The 18,896-nt window shown below is 33.6% G+C and overlaps 2 protein-coding genes across 2 annotated transcripts; one reads left to right on the top strand and one right to left on the bottom strand.

Annotated features, from left to right (window-relative positions):
- Positions 1-3,255: 3,255 nt before the first annotated feature.
- LOC117605636 (angiotensin-converting enzyme-like) lies at positions 3,256-10,079 on the top strand. The gene is made up of 9 exons (XM_034327171.2): positions 3,256-3,434; positions 6,188-6,548; positions 6,914-7,232; positions 7,699-7,923; positions 8,356-8,719; positions 8,801-8,962; positions 9,131-9,385; positions 9,463-9,638; positions 9,823-10,079. Exons 1-9 carry the CDS (start codon positions 3,424-3,426, stop codon positions 9,885-9,887), a joined length of 1,938 nt encoding a protein of 645 aa, XP_034183062.1. The 5' UTR covers positions 3,256-3,423; the 3' UTR covers positions 9,888-10,079.
- Positions 10,049-14,838, bottom strand: Gnf1 (germ line transcription factor 1). Its single transcript, XM_034327167.2, has 16 exons — positions 14,625-14,838; positions 14,363-14,500; positions 14,087-14,227; positions 13,919-14,021; positions 13,459-13,847; positions 13,184-13,363; positions 12,710-13,099; positions 12,471-12,636; positions 12,185-12,403; positions 11,783-12,009; positions 11,377-11,711; positions 10,976-11,194; positions 10,736-10,909; positions 10,516-10,591; positions 10,255-10,437; positions 10,049-10,189 (listed from the first exon to the last, which is right to left on the bottom strand). Exons 1-16 carry the CDS (start codon positions 14,631-14,633, stop codon positions 10,091-10,093), a joined length of 3,048 nt encoding a protein of 1,015 aa, XP_034183058.1. The 5' UTR covers positions 14,634-14,838; the 3' UTR covers positions 10,049-10,090.
- Between the last annotated feature and the right edge of the window lie 4,058 nt (positions 14,839-18,896).

The following is an 18,896-nucleotide window of genomic DNA, read 5'->3' as shown; positions in this document are numbered from 1 at the left end:
ACAAATATTGTTCCAAAACTCGTATTTCGTATATTACAGTGAGGAGTGAAAATTGAAACAATAATATTATTTTCCTCGAAAATGAATGTTCATATAAATACTAACACCTTGAAGCTGCCAAACAGCATAATTTTCCAGAAAATTATTATTAATTTTGTGGAAAAATTATGATGCATTTTAAAATTTAATAAACTTGCGTATCTTACAAGATACATAAGAGAAAGTTAACAAATTATACAACACACCCATATGTTATAAATAGATTTTGATTTCCTGCAATGTATTGACGGAAGAAAACTGTTAGGAAATTAATCAAGTAGTGGCTGATCGATCACAAGAACAAACATTTTACATTTTTTTTCTCTCGATAATTATGTGTACTCAAGTACTTATTCTGCGTGTAACTTACGGTATACTGTTTGGTAATGATAACGACGAGGTACACAAATTTTCTAAAATGATATGAAATTATAAAGTATTCTAAGAGTTTATTGGATATCAGATGAAATGGATAAGATATTTAAAATATTTTTAAAAAACCACAAAATAAAGGCTCTGTATTAAAAAGAAAAAAGAAACAAAACGAGGATGAAAGTGAAATTAATTAAAAATTATTTAATCTCTTAATTCTTTACTATGTATTATTAACCCTTTGAACTCGATTCGTTTTCAATGTTGTTGCGCGTCCACTTATGTATATTTTTTTTAATTCAAATTAAGTAAATTGATATACAACGGTAGAATCTAATCTTTTTGATAAAGAAACATAAGTTTTACAACAAAATTTATGTCATCTTCAGCATGACATACGAGTTCAATGGCTTAATAATATTCAAAATAAAAAGCAGTGAAAATATTATTAATAAAAAATAGTGGTCTCATACTATTACAAACAAAAAACAAAAGAAAACGAAAAAATATCATATAAATCTGTAATTCAAATTCATCTTTGATCTGGTATTTATTAGTGTTTACCTTATTTTACAAAAACAGAAGTTCCATTTGTATAAGCTAAATTTTTTTCAAAATTGTTGATCTTGTAATTTATTATTATTTTATAGAACAAGTTATAAGAACTTTAGAAATGAGGTAAATGAAGTTAGGAAAAAAAAATTTATTCCGTAGGCTGTGTATACATAGTTGCATATATAAGAAGTCGTAATTTTGGCGATAATGGGATTCAGAACAGGTCCCACTGTTTTTCTTTTCTTTATTTGTGTTTATGGGATTGTTATTGATACAGCCGCCATAGTGACGTTCAAAATAACGTTTAGAAACGTTGAATAGCAAGTTTATCTTTCTTTTAAATCGAATTTTTCTGTTAGCCAAAAAACATAAGTAGCATCATAACAATCCTAAGTTTATTGCTGATAGAAAAAGTTTTATTTAGATGATTAACACGTTGATTGTCATGGGGGTCATCGGTGATCGGCGCCGTAAATTATACATATCTGAATAATTGAAAGCAAAATAATAGAAAAACATCATTTTAAACAATATGTAAAACAGCAAATAGAAAGATTGAAATTTGAAAATTAACTATTCCTATTCTTAATAATAATTAGAGCTTCAATACATCTCACAATAAATGCCCATTTTCACTGTAGCATTCAACCTGTTAATATGATTACATCTTTTAGATTATATTATAATGTAATTAATTAATTAATTTCCAATAATTGTCGTGCATAAAATTTCTTTGAAGCAGAAATAGAAAATCTCTCGTAGGATTTCCTTCTGAACGAATAATAAAGCCCTGAATAAATGCAACCGGTGTGTTACTCGGCGATTTTTTATTCAATTCCCGTAAGGGGAGCCCTTGAAACGATCACGATCGTCGAGGATGACCCAGTGGAAATCGGAGGACGTTACGGTTTAACCGGGCAAGGACACTAGGATCCTACGAATCAGGAATGTAAAAAACTTGCTGAACCGGCGGTTATTAATGCTAAACAAATGGGTCGTTAGTTTCGACTAGGGATAAACGATCAAAATGAAACCGTAAAGACCTTGCAGAAAGTCGTGACTCGTGTATGCGTGGTACTCGGTGCAATGTATCTCCTCAAGGTCCGTGCTCGTCTTCCTTCAACTTGGGTTTATAAGTTCAAACCGAAGGATCAATTACTACCGAGATAATGCATTCATGTATGTACGTATTATTATGATGCTAAATTGAACAGAGGCGAGGAAAATTTTCATGAAGCTTCATGTAGTTGAAATTTAATTGAATTTTGCATTTTTGTGTTATTCTAATTTACTGGAAATAATAATAAAATTGAGTATTGTACAGTAAGAGGCATGGTGGACTTCTTTAGGAAAAAATAATTCTTGAGTATTACAGCCTCTTTCCCAAAAAAAACCTACTATTCTCAGTACTGTACACTCGCTGGAAAATGGTGTATGGTGATCCCATACTTTCCCTACTTCATTATTTTTTTTAGGGAAGTCCACTATTTTTAGCACAGTACACTCACAGGAATTAATGCATGGTAATTCTGAAGGTGAGGGCCTTCTTCCCCTACATTACCATTTTTCCAAGGGAAGCTTATTCTTAATACTGTACACTTATAAGAAATAATGCATGGTGATTCTAGAATATTGTACCAAATCTATTATTCTCGGTACTGTATATTTAGGTGCAACGTAAGCTACTCATCATTTACTCCTAATCTTAGGAGAAGATTCTCTCTATCTCTTATATTTACAAATAAAAAATATAGAAAAATAAGGCGAGTGGTGGGACATCCCTTCTCCTTAACCCTTTGCCATATAATATTGAGTCACATAAGGCAACTTACACTTCAAATGTGTCAAATTTGTCTGGAATTTTTAATATAGTTGAATTTTAAGTTTAATTCTAATTCTAATTTGCCCAATCAAGAATATTTGAATACAATGTGTGAATGATATTTCAATGTTCTTTATCTTAAAATTTAAGCAATGAATAGTTAGCTTTGACTATCGAAAAAATCATAGGCGAAGGAGTTAACTATACAAGCCTAAGTTTCATGAGATTGTACATATCACTAATGAGCAAATACCAATCGTTTTCAAATATTATTATATCCAGTTTCGAAGAGGCTACATATCGTGATGGGAATATAAAATAAAAAATACAAAGGGTAAAATTCCGATTACAATGCAAGACAGTGAATCTGTCGATGCGAGCAACAGACTCGGTCGCGAATAATGTCGTTCGAAGTCAGGGAAACACCACAGGACAGAGTGGGGACCTTGCATAAAAGTTAGCGTATCAGGCTGTACGACATCACTCGGCGAGTGTTCGCCAAGCAAGTGTGTATATTCTCGATCGTATAAGAAATCATTGGTATTCAGTTAGGTTCGTGAAAGTTGCTCCTTAATCGACCATAATTGTCGATTGTTCCTTATTGATTCATCGTACTTCAACCAACTTACGAAGAGATGCTGCGCCTGTGAGTAATAAGAAACATTATCAAAATTTTTCATTTTCATTGATACTGCGCTGCGATTAATGTTAATGATAGTGATTTAGAGTTTTTCTTTCTGTGACTATAGGAAATGAGTAAGAGTTTTGCTTGTTCGGTTTCGTAATAGAATAAAATCGGTTTGTCGGTTAACTGGCGGTATATATATACATACGGTAATAATAATTTACTGTTAGATAGAAGAAGGAGCATATATTTCAAAATTCATAGAGTACAGAAAATGTATCTGTCAATTGAAAATAAATTAGAAAAATAAATAAATAAAAGGTGGAAAATGTAAATTTTTTCTGTGATTGGATCGCTTTGGCATGGGTGAAAAATTGAATCATTATAGGATGGATGAGGATTAACTGTCAAACTTTGAAATTTTTAAACAAAACAAAAAAAATGTATGTAATCAATTTTAGAAAATAAGAATTTAAAAATTAAATTACAACTTTGAAAGTACTTTGGGTTTGCAAAGATCCGACTCCGTTGTACAGGGACAAAAGTAATATGTTGTAACATGTAGCAATTGAGATGTGTTGCTACCATTTATTCTTTTCTTTTTATCTTATTCTTTCTTGACGAAGCAGACGATCAAACGGTGCTTTATTTTTCGTTATTTGTTCCTTTATCCTAACACTTCATTGTATCGTAATTGAAAGCTTTGTTAATAATTTTCAACTTGAAAGATTAAGACGTTGAGCTCTAATAATCTTTAACTATATAATATCAATTATTTATATTATATTCTAGTAGGATAATAATTCGAGGATTGTAATTAAATTGTTACTATCTATTAAATATGAATCTCAATATTTTGCAATTGAGAGCTTTGTTAATATTTTTCAACTGTAATTATAAAATATAAATTATGTCTATTATGTCTCAGTGGTCCACCATCTCAAGGTTAAAATTAAATTATTACTAACAATAAGTTTGTCAATGAAGGTTTGACAACCTCAGGCCCCAGAAATTTTAATCCAGTCCTGACTATCTTTGAAATTTTTGCCTAGAAACAATATTTGTCTGTATTCAATACATACATGTAAAGATGTAAATTAATAGAATAAATAAAGCTTCAAGTTTGTTTGTAAATCATGTTAATGTTGTATCAGTTCCATGATAATCATTTTTAAAGATCAGGTGACGAATGATTAATCGATAAATATTAATTTTCAGTTTGATAAAACCTTTAATTAATTACCTTTAATTATCAAAAATCATCTCTTAAACAGTACTTCTTTAATGTTATCTTTAAATTAAAAAATATGTTTATATTCATGTTTTTATTGGGTTTCAAATAGGTATCGATAATTTATATTTCTTTCTGCGACTTAAAGAGTATATTTTACTGTTATTTCCATCTATGTAGCAGAAATTTATCTAGGCTATGAACTTATTATGTTTCCTGTTATGGTTTACGCGATAAATATTCTTTTAAGTAGAAAAATATTATACAATATTCTAAAAAGAATAATAATATATTTAAGTAATTTTTTTATAAAGTACTTTTTGGTTCAGTTGATTATTGGAAATATAATTACATATTGAAATATTAACATAATTTTTCAATTTATTTCACGATTGAAACAAAATATTATACTACATTATATTATTATATACAATATTATTATTAAAGAGTTTGAAATAGTTTAAAAAATGAAACGAACAAGTGTTAAAAATAATGACTGTGTAACTTTATGAACTTCTTTTTATCCAGTTATTTCCTTTTTCATATGAATGAAATTAAAATAAAAATTTTCATTATTTACATGATTAATTTACATCTTAATATATACATTAAATTTTAAAGATGAATATAGAATTCTATGCTTAGATGTTTAGAAATTTCGTATACACATTTTTCTATGTATGTACGCTTTTAATTCTCTAAAATAAACTTCTGCAAGATTTATATCATTCTTCTTATCACGTTACAGTACTACGTAGTCACTCATTACAAGCACTTATCTTACAATTTACCCCTTTTATTGTTGTAGGCGTATTGTACGTCGTTTATCTATGTTGTGTGTGTGTTCTTTGCTCGATTTCTCCTTTCATTGTTCCTTAATTTCCTCTAATTTTTTTATCAATCTACATGTATGTAGAAAATACATCTACTTTAATTGTATAATAATCGAATAATTGATTTGTTTAAAATCATTAATTTATGTCAAAGTGTATAAAATTACGCATACTAAATCTATTATTGTTTGCTAAAAACACTTAAAAAAAAAACAATTACGTCTGTATATTATAATACATATCAAATTTCACATGATTTGGTCACGTTTACGTCCCTCACCACAGAAAATTATATTAAAACCCTTAAAGTAGTAAAGAAATAGTATTTTACCTACATATCAAGTGATGCACATCAGTCGTATAATAAAACATTTATATTTATTGAAGACCTTCAGTAGTAAAATTAAATTTCACTGTAAAACTTAATGGACATCTGAAAGGATAAAGGACGATTTCGCTCACCTATTTCTTGAACTATTATTTGTTTTTTGCCTTCTAACGTGAAATAAGAATTCACTGAAACAATTATTAAAATAATTTCACAAAGATATTAATAAAGTTTAAGGTAAAATATTAAAAGCTTAAAATTTGAAATTAATTAATTATACTAATTACGTAAGGTACCAAATTGAAAACTTGAAATTTAGAATTTGAAAATTAATAAACCAAAAAATATCAAATTATCAAACACATTATAATGAAATTTATAGATTATTGGTAGCAGCTCTGGTAACATTGTCGTTGGGAGTCCCCGCGCCACAGAACGATGGAACCGAAGTAGCAGAAGGGTCAGATGACCTACAGAAAAGGGCCACCGAATTCTTGAGCCGAGTCGACAAATTATACGCCGAATGGAATAACAAACAAACTTTGGCGGATTGGGAATATGCGTCGAACTTGACCCCAGGAAACTTGGCGAAAAAATTGAACGTGTCCTCGGAAGCGGCGCGTGTCACTAAATCTATCTGGAAGGAAGTGAACGAGTTCCCTTGGAGGGACATCAAGGATGAAAACATCAGGAGACAGTTTTCGAAGCTCAGCGTTTTGGGCACTGCAGCTCTTCCTGAAGACGTAACAAATTTTAATTACAATTCTTTCTTTATTTTTTAAATTCTAAGCAATTTAATTAAAGTTAACAAATTTCTAGCAAATTAGAAGTTTAATAAAGCAAATGGAAATTTGTCCCCTTACAAAATAAATTAATATAGTTTTAGATATAAATCTAAAATGCTATATTTTTTTACATGCATCAACACGTTGACTGCCGAATGATTAATAAGAAAGGAAGGGAAACAATTTTATGTAATATTCAGTAACAAATTAAAAATTGTAATTTGAAAATAATTAAAAATTTCATTTTCATTGCGGCAGTCAGTGTGTTGACAGAAAATTAGAATAAAAAGAGGGAGTTACAATAAAATGTAAATTTGATACAGCTGTTCCAGGAGTACGAAAAAATTATAAGTGATATGGAGAATATATATGCCACCGCAAAAATCTGTGATTACAAAGATCGAAGTAAATGCAATCTCGCTCTTGAGCCGGAACTCACGGAGATTCTGATGAAGAGCCGTGACCCTGAAGAACTGAAGTATATCTGGGTCCAATGGAGAAAAGCGACCGGTGAAAAAATGAAATCATTGTACAAGAGATACGTAGAATTGAGTAATATGGCTGCTACGTTGAACAATTTCACCGATAATGCTGCTTACTGGATGAAAGACTATGAAGCTGATGATTTCCCTGAACAAATTGGTAATTATCATTCATATAAACATTAGGGTAACTAAGTGGGTAGGTGCGAGGATGAGCCAGGTCCTCCTAAAAATATGGATTGGCTCTTTCACTATTCTAAAATTTCAGAATCTCAAAATTTCAGATTTACTAAATTCTAGAAACCTAAAATTGTCAAATTTTTAAACTTCGAAAATTCTAAAATTTTTTTATTTCTCAGAGGCCCGACTCATCCCTTAAGAAAATTCTAGTTATGCCAATGAATATAATTTTTAATAACTAACACGTTGAATATCATAACAGTTAAAGTTTTAATTAAAAAAAAAATGAAAAGAAAATATCAAATAACATTACTCTTATATTAATAATATAAGGTAGAAAAGAGAAACTTTAGATTAAAAATTAATTATTTGTATCCCTAGTAATTAGGTACAATTGCAACTTAAAATCATGGAGAATTATTAATTCGTTAATTTGTAATTTGCAGATGCGCTGTGGCAACAATTGAAACCCCTCTATTTGCAATTACACGCCTACGTTCGACGAGAACTTCGCAAGAAATATGGTGAAGACATTGTCTCGAAGGATGGTCCTATTCCAGCACATCTATTAGGCAACATGTGGGCCCAAGCTTGGAGTAACATTGCAGACTTTACAATTCCTTATCCAGGAAAACAATTGCCAGACGTCACTGATGCTATGGTCAAACAAGGTTTGCTTTAATTAGAATTCCACACAATTGAGCCAAGTTTATAATTCATGCCTTTATTCATCCAGGATACATTATTCTTGAGAATCATTCAGTTGAATCTTCTATTACAGAAATGTGAATCTATTCTTTTTATCTCTTATCATGCTGTACAATTTGATAGCTTTTTTTCAGTACTAACATGATTAATTAAAAATAGGGGTTTGAGGGATTTAGACCTTTAAAAATGTGGACTTGACCTCTTGTTATTCTAAAGTTCTAGGATACTAAGATTCTAGAATTCTAAAACTTTAAATTTCCAAAGTCCTAAAGTTTCTAATATTCTGAAATCTTATAATCTAAGATTCTAAAATTCCAAAATCTTAGAATCCTAAGATTCTAAGCCATTTTCATAAAATCTATCTTAGTAAAAATAAATGGTTTACAATTCCTCAGGATACAATGCAACAACCATCTTCCGTGTCGCCGAAGATTTCTTCACTTCCATAAACCTAACTGCGATGCCCGATCTGTTCTGGGAGAGATCCATCCTGGAGAAGCCGAAGGATCGTGAACTAATCTGCCATGCGAGCGCCTGGGACTTTTACGACGGCAAAGATTTCAGGATTAAACAATGCACCAGGGTCAATACGGAAGATCTGTTAACCGCACACCACGAAATGGGTCACGTAGAATATTATTTACAATATAAAAATCAGCCCACCGTTTATAAAGAGGGTGCGAATCCTGGATTCCACGAAGCTGTCGGTGATGTTATAGCACTCAGCGCATCCACTCCAAGTCATTTGAAAAAGATCAAGTATGAATTTCATCAAATTCTATGAAAGTAACACTTGTAAATTCTTTGAAAGAGAAATAATAACCGAATAAAATTCTTTAGTTTGTTAGAAGACGATTCAACTGACAGAGAAGCGAATATCAACCATCTTTACCTCAAGGGACTGGATAAAATTATCTTTTTACCATTTGCATACATGATGGACAAGTGGCGTTGGAATGTATTCCAAGGAAAAGTCACTACAGATAATTACAATTGCAACTGGTTAGTAAATTATACAATAAATAATATAAATTTGATTAAATTTAAAATCAACATCGTTGATGATTATACAACCCACTGTGACTAAAATAATTTGTACTATGAATACCAGTGATAATTTTTCTTTCTTTAAATACATACATATATTATCCTGATTTTACAACTCTTAAGGTGGGACCTTGCCGAAGTTTTTCAAGGTATTGAACCCCCGGTAGATCGCTCAGAAGACGACTTTGACCCAGGCGCGAAGTACCATATAGTAGCTGATGTAGAATACATCAGGTATTACGTGAGTTTCGTAGTGCAATTCCAATTCCACAAGTCACTTTGTATAGAGGCGAAACAGTATGATCCACAAAACCCGGACTCAAAGCCACTGCACCAATGTGATATTTATAATAACAAGGCAGCAGGAAACTTGTTGAAGTAAGCTCATCTGTTCATCTTTCCTGAGTAAATAATTCATCAGAGAGTATTGTAATTTATTTGGGGATTTATGGTAGATCCATGCTAGAACTGGGATCCTCTAAACCTTGGCCAGATGCGATGGAAAAAATCACAGGTCAAAGGAACATGGATTCTGCTGGTCTGCTGGAATACTTCAAACCACTGACTGATTGGCTCACAGAGGAAAATAAGAAAACTAATGAATACATTGGATGGAAATCTAGAGCAAAACGTACGTGTATTTAAAATAAAATACAAATTTACATTGATCTATACATACAGATATATCTATATACTTAAATAATACTTGGTATAAAAACGTAACAGCCTATTTCTATATTTATAGTACATATTACATGCTAACTTATTAAATTTTAGAAATTTAAGTAATAAACTATTAACTTGTTTGATTTTAGAATGCGTACAAACTAGATCAGAACTTGCGCCTGAAACAACTGAAACAACAGACGCTATCGAGTAAAAACACTTTCCTTTACTCGAAACAAACAAAAACGTTCGGATATAAATTAAATTACGCGACAAACACAAAAAACACATGAAACTTAATTTTATATACACCGAACAAATAAAAATTAAAAATGGCACAAAACTAATGTGAAATAAGCACATTTTGAAATACTAAATTTTTAAATAAAAGTTACATTCCGTTTTAGATTATTCATATTACTTTGCTTTTCCACGTCCCCTTCCACGTTTACTAGGCTGATTGCTAGTATTTTTAGCTTTTGATTCAGTTTTCTTAGTTGTGGTAGGCTTCTTCGCCTAAAAGTACAATTTAAGCAATTAACAAAGATATAATTTGAATAATAAAAAAATTATTCATTTACCTTAATCATCTTATCTGTCTCAATAGTATCATCATCAGAATTTGCCACTTCTTCTTCTTCTTCTTCTACTAAGGCAGCTTCATCTTGCAAAGCGGATGTTGCTTTTTTCTTCGATATACCACTTACTATATATGGTACAGGTGCAGCATTTTTATTGTACGTCTTCGTAAAGGCACCTTTTACCTGTGATATAATTTTTATAAGTAAATAGTGATACTATTTTATAGAATAGTAAAATATTTATGAAAATTTGAATCATACCTTACTATCTATAGCTTCCATCGGGTCTCGATCACCAGGCCATAAAGAAACTTCTATTAAAGAATTCAAGTCCTCCCTAATAATAATAGAAATATAAACATTTAAATTTTAATAGTGTAATCATTGGCGAACTACGATTTTGTTTCTGGGACTGACCAGGCTCGCCTAGTTACACCAATGAGTATAATTTCTATATCGCAAACTTTAACAAAAAATTAACCTGAGTAAATGATATTTATTCATAATGTCTATTGCTGCATCTACACCTTCCATACCAGCAGTTACCAAGGGCCTAGTAATAGCATTTCTAAGAGGTTTTAAGTAATCCAAGTTTACACCTTCCTTGCTTGCACCAGTAGTCAAACGCATATGTATGGTTAGCTCTTGTATCAATCTACAAAATATATTATTAAATATTCAACACATATAAAATAAATTAAACAAAAATATTATATATTACCGATCAAATTTGTTAGCTTTTGAGTTGCGACCAAGCCATGCTGGAAAATTAATTTGACCTCCAATATGACCAGACATTACTGTTCCAGGTATAACTGAAGAATAACATGCTTGTACTGGTAAAAGAGACCAATTATTGTTACTTCTGATAGATTTTTCAACTATATCTCCTAAAGCTAAACTTTCAGCGCATTTTGCAACTCTGTCTAATGTTTGATTTCTGTATAAAAATAAAGAAAAAATAATAATGAATGTAATTAATGTTAAATTAAGTACATACAGGACATCATGCATTTAAAAATCTCTTACAAAAAATTTAGGAATTCGAATTATTGATTTCCTGAAAATTTGTATATATTAAATATTTCGAGAAAATTACTTATTGAAATTTCTTATACGTACCTTGGCGCGTGTGGTGTAACCATTAAATAGTTATCTTGTATAAATAACGGTGCAAAACTATAATCATGGAAAAATAAATCACTTTTATCATGTATACTCATATTCTTGTGTTCCTCAGCGTCGAACACTTTTCTTACAACGTCCCAAGGTCCTAATTTCAAATCTTTATTTACATGCTGTTTCTCAGATTTTTCTTGAGTAGCAGTTTTCCCAACAAATAGTGATAAATGATTTATAACTTGTCGAATGTCTTGATTAGTCGATTCAATCAAACGATCAAGATCTTCTGTTGATATATTAATGTTTTCTTTAAAACAAATTGATTTCATTGCTCCCTATATAAAATATATTCGATTAGAAACATATAGTAAACAACGAATCAAACAGTTAATTTATTACTGTTTACCCTGATTTGTTCGAATCTTGGTTTTTGAAATCGAAGGTCATACGTGTAATTAGCAAGCGTTCTCATTTTAAGATTATTTCGATCATTGCAGATACAAATAATAGGGATCTCAGTATTTTTGATTAAAATGATTAATTCTTGGAGACCACCACGATCCTCATTACCAGCCATTCCGTCAACCTCGTCCATTAATAAAACGCGTTTACTGGTAGGATTGTGTTTACCACCTACAATATACAATAATTAAAATATTAGTGCAATTGTGTTAAAATTTACATTACAAATAATATTGTAAAGTTCGAAACGATGTGTGAAATTTATAGTTTCTAATCGGCAATATTAGTTAAATATCTTAATAAAATTTCATGCATTTTAGAAACAGGCGCGTTTATAAATACATACATGTTGTGACATAATCTTTCAACGAAGTATTAGACAGAAGTTCTGATACTGCTTCTTTCAAAAGTTTCTTGCTTCGTGTATCCGAAGCATTAAATTCTACTAGGTCAAAATCTAGTTCCTTACAAACAACTTGAGCAGTTGTTGTTTTCCCAATTCCAGGAGGACCAGATAGTAAAGCAGCTTTAAAGAAAGCTCCATCGTCATTTTTTGCCCAAGGACCTAATTTAAATAGAATTAGTTGAAAACTTAGATTGATTAAGATTGTACAGAAGACTCAAAACCTTACTGGGTTTACTGTGTTTAATTCGACCATTTTGATTGTGATTCCAATTCTTTAACCAATTGTGTAACTTTTTGGCATTGCTTTTCTCTCCCTGCTGGCCTAAAATTTGTTTCATAGTTTTAGGTCTGTATTTTTCAACCAATGCTTCCAATGACAAATTGTCATTTATCTGAAATAGAGTATAACGATTAGCAAAATTATTACTATTGTTACTGTTTATACTACATTTAAATAATTCTTACATCACGTGCAATATGTTTCACTTGTACATCCTTTACATCACTTGTTTTTGTTTCATTTTGTTCCTTGTTAACTGGCGATGGTGTTTTTTCAAGTTTACTATCATTTTCCTTTTTATGAGATGACTTCTCTAATTGTTTTTTCTCGTCCTTTTCACTAGTTTCTTTTTTGTGAGGTGAACGTTCTAATTTTTCCGTTTCTTTAGTTTCACTAATTTTTGCTCTTTTCTTTGGCGAGGGAGACATATCATCTGATTTTGTAGATTTCTGAGTTTGTCTATGTTTTGAACGTGCACGAGGTTGTATTATATCAGCAGACTGACCTGCAGGCCTAGTACGAATCATTTCTAACAAATCATCTTCAGATATTGTTTTCAGGTTCAACGCATTAGCCTAAAGAAGTATTTCCAACAATTAATAAAATATATGATTTATAACACGCTAAAAGTATTTGAACGGATTAACAGTTAAAATTACTTTTGCTATTTTTGCAGTTCCAGGTTGATCGCCTACTATGACATAGTTAGTCCTCTTTGAAGGTAGACTTACAATTCTTCCACCATATTTTTTAATGAGTTCTTCAGCTTCCTCTCTTTCTAAAGAATCCAAAACACCAGTTACCACAAAAGATAATCCTGCTAGACAATTTTCAGCACCCTGAAATTTTAATATGTATCTTAAAGCATGAATACTTGTTGAATTTATAAATCAAAAGGTCAGTTCTCTTATTTAAGATAATGCTTATTACATACAACAGGAATTTCTTTTGATCCTGGATTTCTAGCTCCTCCTCTTTGAAGATATTGCATGTACACTGCAGCATGATGTTTTCTTTTCTCAACTCTTTCCTCATACACATCCTTTTCAGGAGATGCTTTCCTTTTTACTGCTATGCGTTTTACTTCCAGGTTGAAAGCAGATGATGTACCTTTAGCAGGTTTTTTTGCATGCTTAGATTTGTTACTATATTCAGGCACACTGTGTTCTATATCTTCATTGGAACTGCTGTTAGAAGGTTTTTTAGTCGGCTCATTTTGTTCCTTATCTTTTTCTACCTGTGGCTTTTCAGGTGTTTCTTTCTTTTTAACAGGTGTGGTTTTCTTCTTTTCATTGTTAGTGCTACTTTCATGTAAATCAGAATCTATAATAAATAGTTCATGTGTTAATACGACAGTTTATAATATATTTACTGTATTTTTCATGGATCAATACCTTTATCAACTTTATTCTCTTTTGAATTTTTCTTTTCAATATGAGAAACATCTAACTGTCGCAGAGTATCCTCAAATTTATGATCCCTATGACACTTAGCTTCCTACAACATTCAATGAGATTAATATGCGTTTTATATTATGTATTAATGGAAAATTGATGTATCACCTTTCTCTGTAACTTTCTTGCTACTTTAGGTGCTTCCTGTCTGCTTACCGGTGTCTTACCCAATACCTCACTAGGAGAAATTACTACTACCTCAGAATCAGAATCGGATTCGATAACATTCTTCTTTGATAGTTTGGATTTCTAAAACACATAATACTACATGCTGTATTATCTAGATTAAATAATAATAATTTGAACTGGTAATTTCTATATTTTAAGAACACGAAATATAATCTCTTGATCTTCAAAAATTAGATTATGATAAGATTCAAAAACCTTGGACTGTTTAATCGGAGATTTTGATTTTTCATCATCTTCATCAGAGGAAATTACTGTTCTCTTTTTAGCCTTTGATGGGGTGGCATTCGGAATACCCGAATTTGCCTTAACAGGCTGAAAATAGGATCTTATATCCTGAAAAATGAAACAGTCACATTTTATCAAACATCATTTAATAATACCAGATATTTTTAAAAAGTATCAATGGCAATGATATTTAACCTTGATAATAGCATTTATTCATAATTTCAAAGCTTACCTTCGACATATTTTAAGCATAAATAACTTTGATGCATGAATAATATGTGGAACTACTGAATACTATCTAAACAGGGAAAGATAAGTACAAAAAATGATTAAAAGTGTTCTCTCTGAATGCCACTGTATGCGACGCAAATCATCCCGCGCTTTTGCGCATTCACATACGAAAGTGACAACCAACAACCAACCGACAAGATAAGCTACAGATCCAACAAGACTATATAGACTATATAGACATGCCTTTGTTCAAGGGGTTTTGAATTCGTGTCTTGAGAACGAACGCCATCTACTCTACCCTAGTATAAAAATATGACTAGCCAAAGATGGGTGACCGGGTGCTATTGGCAAACGAATAACGAATAATGAATAATGAAACGAATAAGGCAATGCAATGTAAAAAAAAGTAATGCAAATAATTGACAAAAAGTTTACCGGTGATCTGTAGTCATTGCTGCAATCCTCATGGGAGGTTGCGGCTTCGGAAAAATTCGACGTTTTCTTACGCCTTCTAGAATATATTGCGGCCCCAGTAAGAAACAGAACCTGAACTGTATCATGAGATATGACGCGCGAAAATTAAAGAAGTAAACAATTTAAATAGATATAACAATAATTTGATTAATAAACAATTGTAAAATTAAAAATAGTAATTAAACAAATATTAACAAATATCAAATAGAAATAGTTAAATCGGCGGAACCGGTGAAGCAGAACGTCATGCTTGATTGCGCGCGCCGCGCGCCGAAACAAGCGCGACCGATAGAGAGGTCAAATCTAATCAGTCTTATCGCGACCGCCGAAGGATATGGGTCGAGCTGTCAAACATATACCGGTACGGATTGACACTATGGATATTCGTGCATGGATTTATGAGAGAGTTTCACGATTTGTTTGTTTTAAGGTCTTATATTACGCTAGATTCGGTCGTACCCATCACTAATCCGAACAAGAGAGTTTCACGAGTTGTTCGTTTTTAGGTCTTATATTTCGCTACTTTCTTGGGGTCCTTGACACCCCAGTGGTTTAAAATTGTATGCAGTGTTACCGGTACCTCGGGTCCCTGACACCCCGGATGCCAAAATGTCGGTATGCACACGGTGTCACAGGTGCATTGGGGTTCCTGACACCCCAAAATGATATCATGTCGTTATACAGAGATAGTTACTGGTGCTTCGGGGTCCCTGGTACCCCGGGTGCTATATTCATGGTATGCAAAGATATTCACCGGCCTTTCGGGGTTCTTAATACCCCAAAATATTATCAGGTCCGTACGCACAGGGCGTCATTGAGCAGCGGGGTCCCTAACACCTCTGGATAATATCAGGTCCGTATGAAGAGGGCACACCCAGTATAATTTTTTTCCAGAGTTTATTTAATTTACTTCACTTATTCCTTTTTGCTTATTAAATAAGCTCATCAAAGGAGAATAACATTTATGATTATATCCCTCTTCTGGGTCTCAGCCGACGACCCTATTTATTTTATTTTTTCCAGTTATTTATATAATTTTATACCTCATTTATAGGCCAAGGCCTTCTCAGTATCCCTTACATCCCTACATTCCTTACATTCCTGGGAACCTTAAATACCCCCCCCCTTTTTTTTTTTTTTTTAACGTGGTGGAAATCTTCAGAAAGACACCTACAGCCCCCCTGGGGAGGGGCCGGAGGTAGTGTAGGATTTTTACCCACTAAAACCACCACGGTGGCCTGCACTAGGGCGGCAGGGAGGGTCCTCTGACCCTCCGCCATGAGCCAAACTCCGCCGACATCGAGGGCCACAACCGATGCCGGCATTCCTCGGGCCGCGTGCAGTGGAGACCGGGGCCCCAGCCCCGAACCCCTGCGGAATTCCTTTACATCCCCCGTTCCGTTACATTTCCGCAACCCTTACACTCCTGCATTCTTTTTATCCCTACATTCCTTTCATCCCTACATTCTTTTCATCCCTACACTCCTTACATATCTTCATCCCTTACATCCCTACATTCTTTTCATCCCTACATCCCTTACATCGCTTCATCCCTTACATCTTTGCTTCCCTTACATCCCTGCATTCCTCACATCTCTACATCCCTTATATCTCTGCATTCCTCACCTTCCTGCCTTCTTTATATCCCAACATCCCTTAAATCCCTACATTCCTTACATGTCTGTATCCTTTACATCCTTGTATCACTTATATTCCTGCATTCCATACATCCCAGTACCTCCCTGAAATTGAGTTGAAATTTTTGCGGCTATAAGGCCCGCGATTTTATTCAAATTTAGTTCCTTTTTCGTCACCAGAGGGCGCTGATTCGACATCAAAATTTTAGTTCGCATTTAGGCCGCCAGAGGGCCAAAATTGGTGCGTGGTTTAGTTCCTTTTTCCGAAACCAGATGGCGCTGATTCGACATCGAAATTTTAGTTCGCATTTTTGCCGCCAGAGGGCCAAAATTGGTGCATGGTTTAGTTCCTTTTTCCGAAACCAGATGGCGCTGATTCGACATTGAAATTTTAATTCGCATTTATGCCGCCAGAGGGCCAAAATTGGTGCATGGTTTAGTTCCTTTCTTCGAATCCAGGTGGCGCTGATTCGACATCGAAATTTTAGTTCACATTTTTGCCGCCAGAGGGCCAAAATTGGTGCATGGTTTAGTTCCTTTTTCCGAAACCAGATGGCGCTGATTCGACATTGAAATTTTAGTTCGCATTTATGCCGCCAGAGGGCCAAAATTGGTGCATGGTTTAGTTCCTTTCTTCGAATCCAGGTGGCGCTGATTCGACATCGAACTTTTAGTTCACATTTTTGCCGCCAGAGGGCCAAAATTGGTGCATGGTTTAGTTCCATTTACCGAATCCAGGTGGCGCCGATTCGACATCGAAATTTTAGTTCACATTTTTGCCTATAGGGGGCGCTGTTTTTCGAAATTTTCGCGAAATTCTAACTTACCTTTACTTACCTTTACTTACCTTTTTTACCTTTACTCGAAGCAGTCTTTATAATATATTTATTATAAGGAATGTAGGGATGAAAAGAGTGTAGGGATGAAAAGAATGTAGGGATGATAAGAATGTAGTAATTTAAGGGATGAAGAGATTAAAGGAATGTAGGGATGTAAGGGATGAAGATATGTAAGGAGTGTAGGGATGAAAAGAATGTAGGGATGAAAGGAATGTAGGGATGAAAGGAATGTAGGGATAAAAAGAATGCAGGGGTGTAAGGGTTGCGGAAATGTAACGGAATTGGGGATGTAAAGGAATTCTGCAGGGGTTCGGGGCTGGGGCCCCGGTCTGCACTGCACGCGGCCCGAGGAATTCCGGCATCGTGTGTGGCCCTCGATGTCGGCGGAGTTTGGCACATGGCGGAGGGTCAGAGGACCCTCCCTGCCGCCCTAGTGCAGGCCACCGTGGTGGTTTTAGTGGGTAAAAATCCCACACTACCTCCGGCCCCTCCCCAGGGGGGCTGAAGGTGTCTTTCTGAAGATTTCCACCACGTTAAAAAAAAAAAAAAAAGGGGGGGGTATTTAAGGTTCCCAGGAATGTAAGGAATGTAGGGATGTAAGGGATACTGAGAAGGCCTTAGCCTATAAATGAGGTATAAAATTATATAAATAACTGGAAAAAATAAAATAAATAGGGTCGTCGGCTGAGACCCAGAAGAGGGATATAATCATAAATGTTATTCTCCTTTGATGAGCTTATTTAATAAGCAAAAAGGAATAAGTGAAGTAAATTAAATAAACTCTGGAAAAAAATTATACTGGCTGTGCCCTCTTCATACGGACCTGATATTATCCAGGGGTGTTAGGGACCCCGCTGCGCCAATGACGCCCTGTGCGTACGGACCTGATAATATTTTGGGGTATTAAGAACCCCGAAAGGCCGGTGAATATCTTTGCATACCATGAATATAGCACCCGGGGTACCAGGGACCCCGAAGCACCAGTAACTATCTCTGTATAACGACATGATATCATTTTGGGGTGTCAGGAACCCCAATGCACCTGTGACACCGTTTGCATACCGACATTTTGGCATCCGGGATGTCACGGACCCCGAGGTACCGGTAACGCTGCATACAATTTTAAACCACTGGGGTGTCAAGGACCCCAAGCAAGTAGCGAAATATAAGACCTAAAAACGAACAAATCGTGAAACTCTCTTGTTCGGATTAGTGATGGGTACGACCGAATCTAGCGAAATATAAGACCTAAAAACAAACAAATCGTGAAACTCTCTTGTTCGGAATAGTGATGGGTACGACCTGATTCGATCCTGGGGTATC

Source organism: Osmia lignaria, chromosome 14 (assembly GCF_051020975.1).
Source record: "Osmia lignaria lignaria isolate PbOS001 chromosome 14, iyOsmLign1, whole genome shotgun sequence".
NCBI lineage: Eukaryota > Metazoa > Arthropoda > Insecta > Hymenoptera > Megachilidae > Osmia > Osmia lignaria.
Note: the sequence above shows the minus strand (reverse complement) of the source record. Positions and strands in the feature narration are given on the sequence as shown.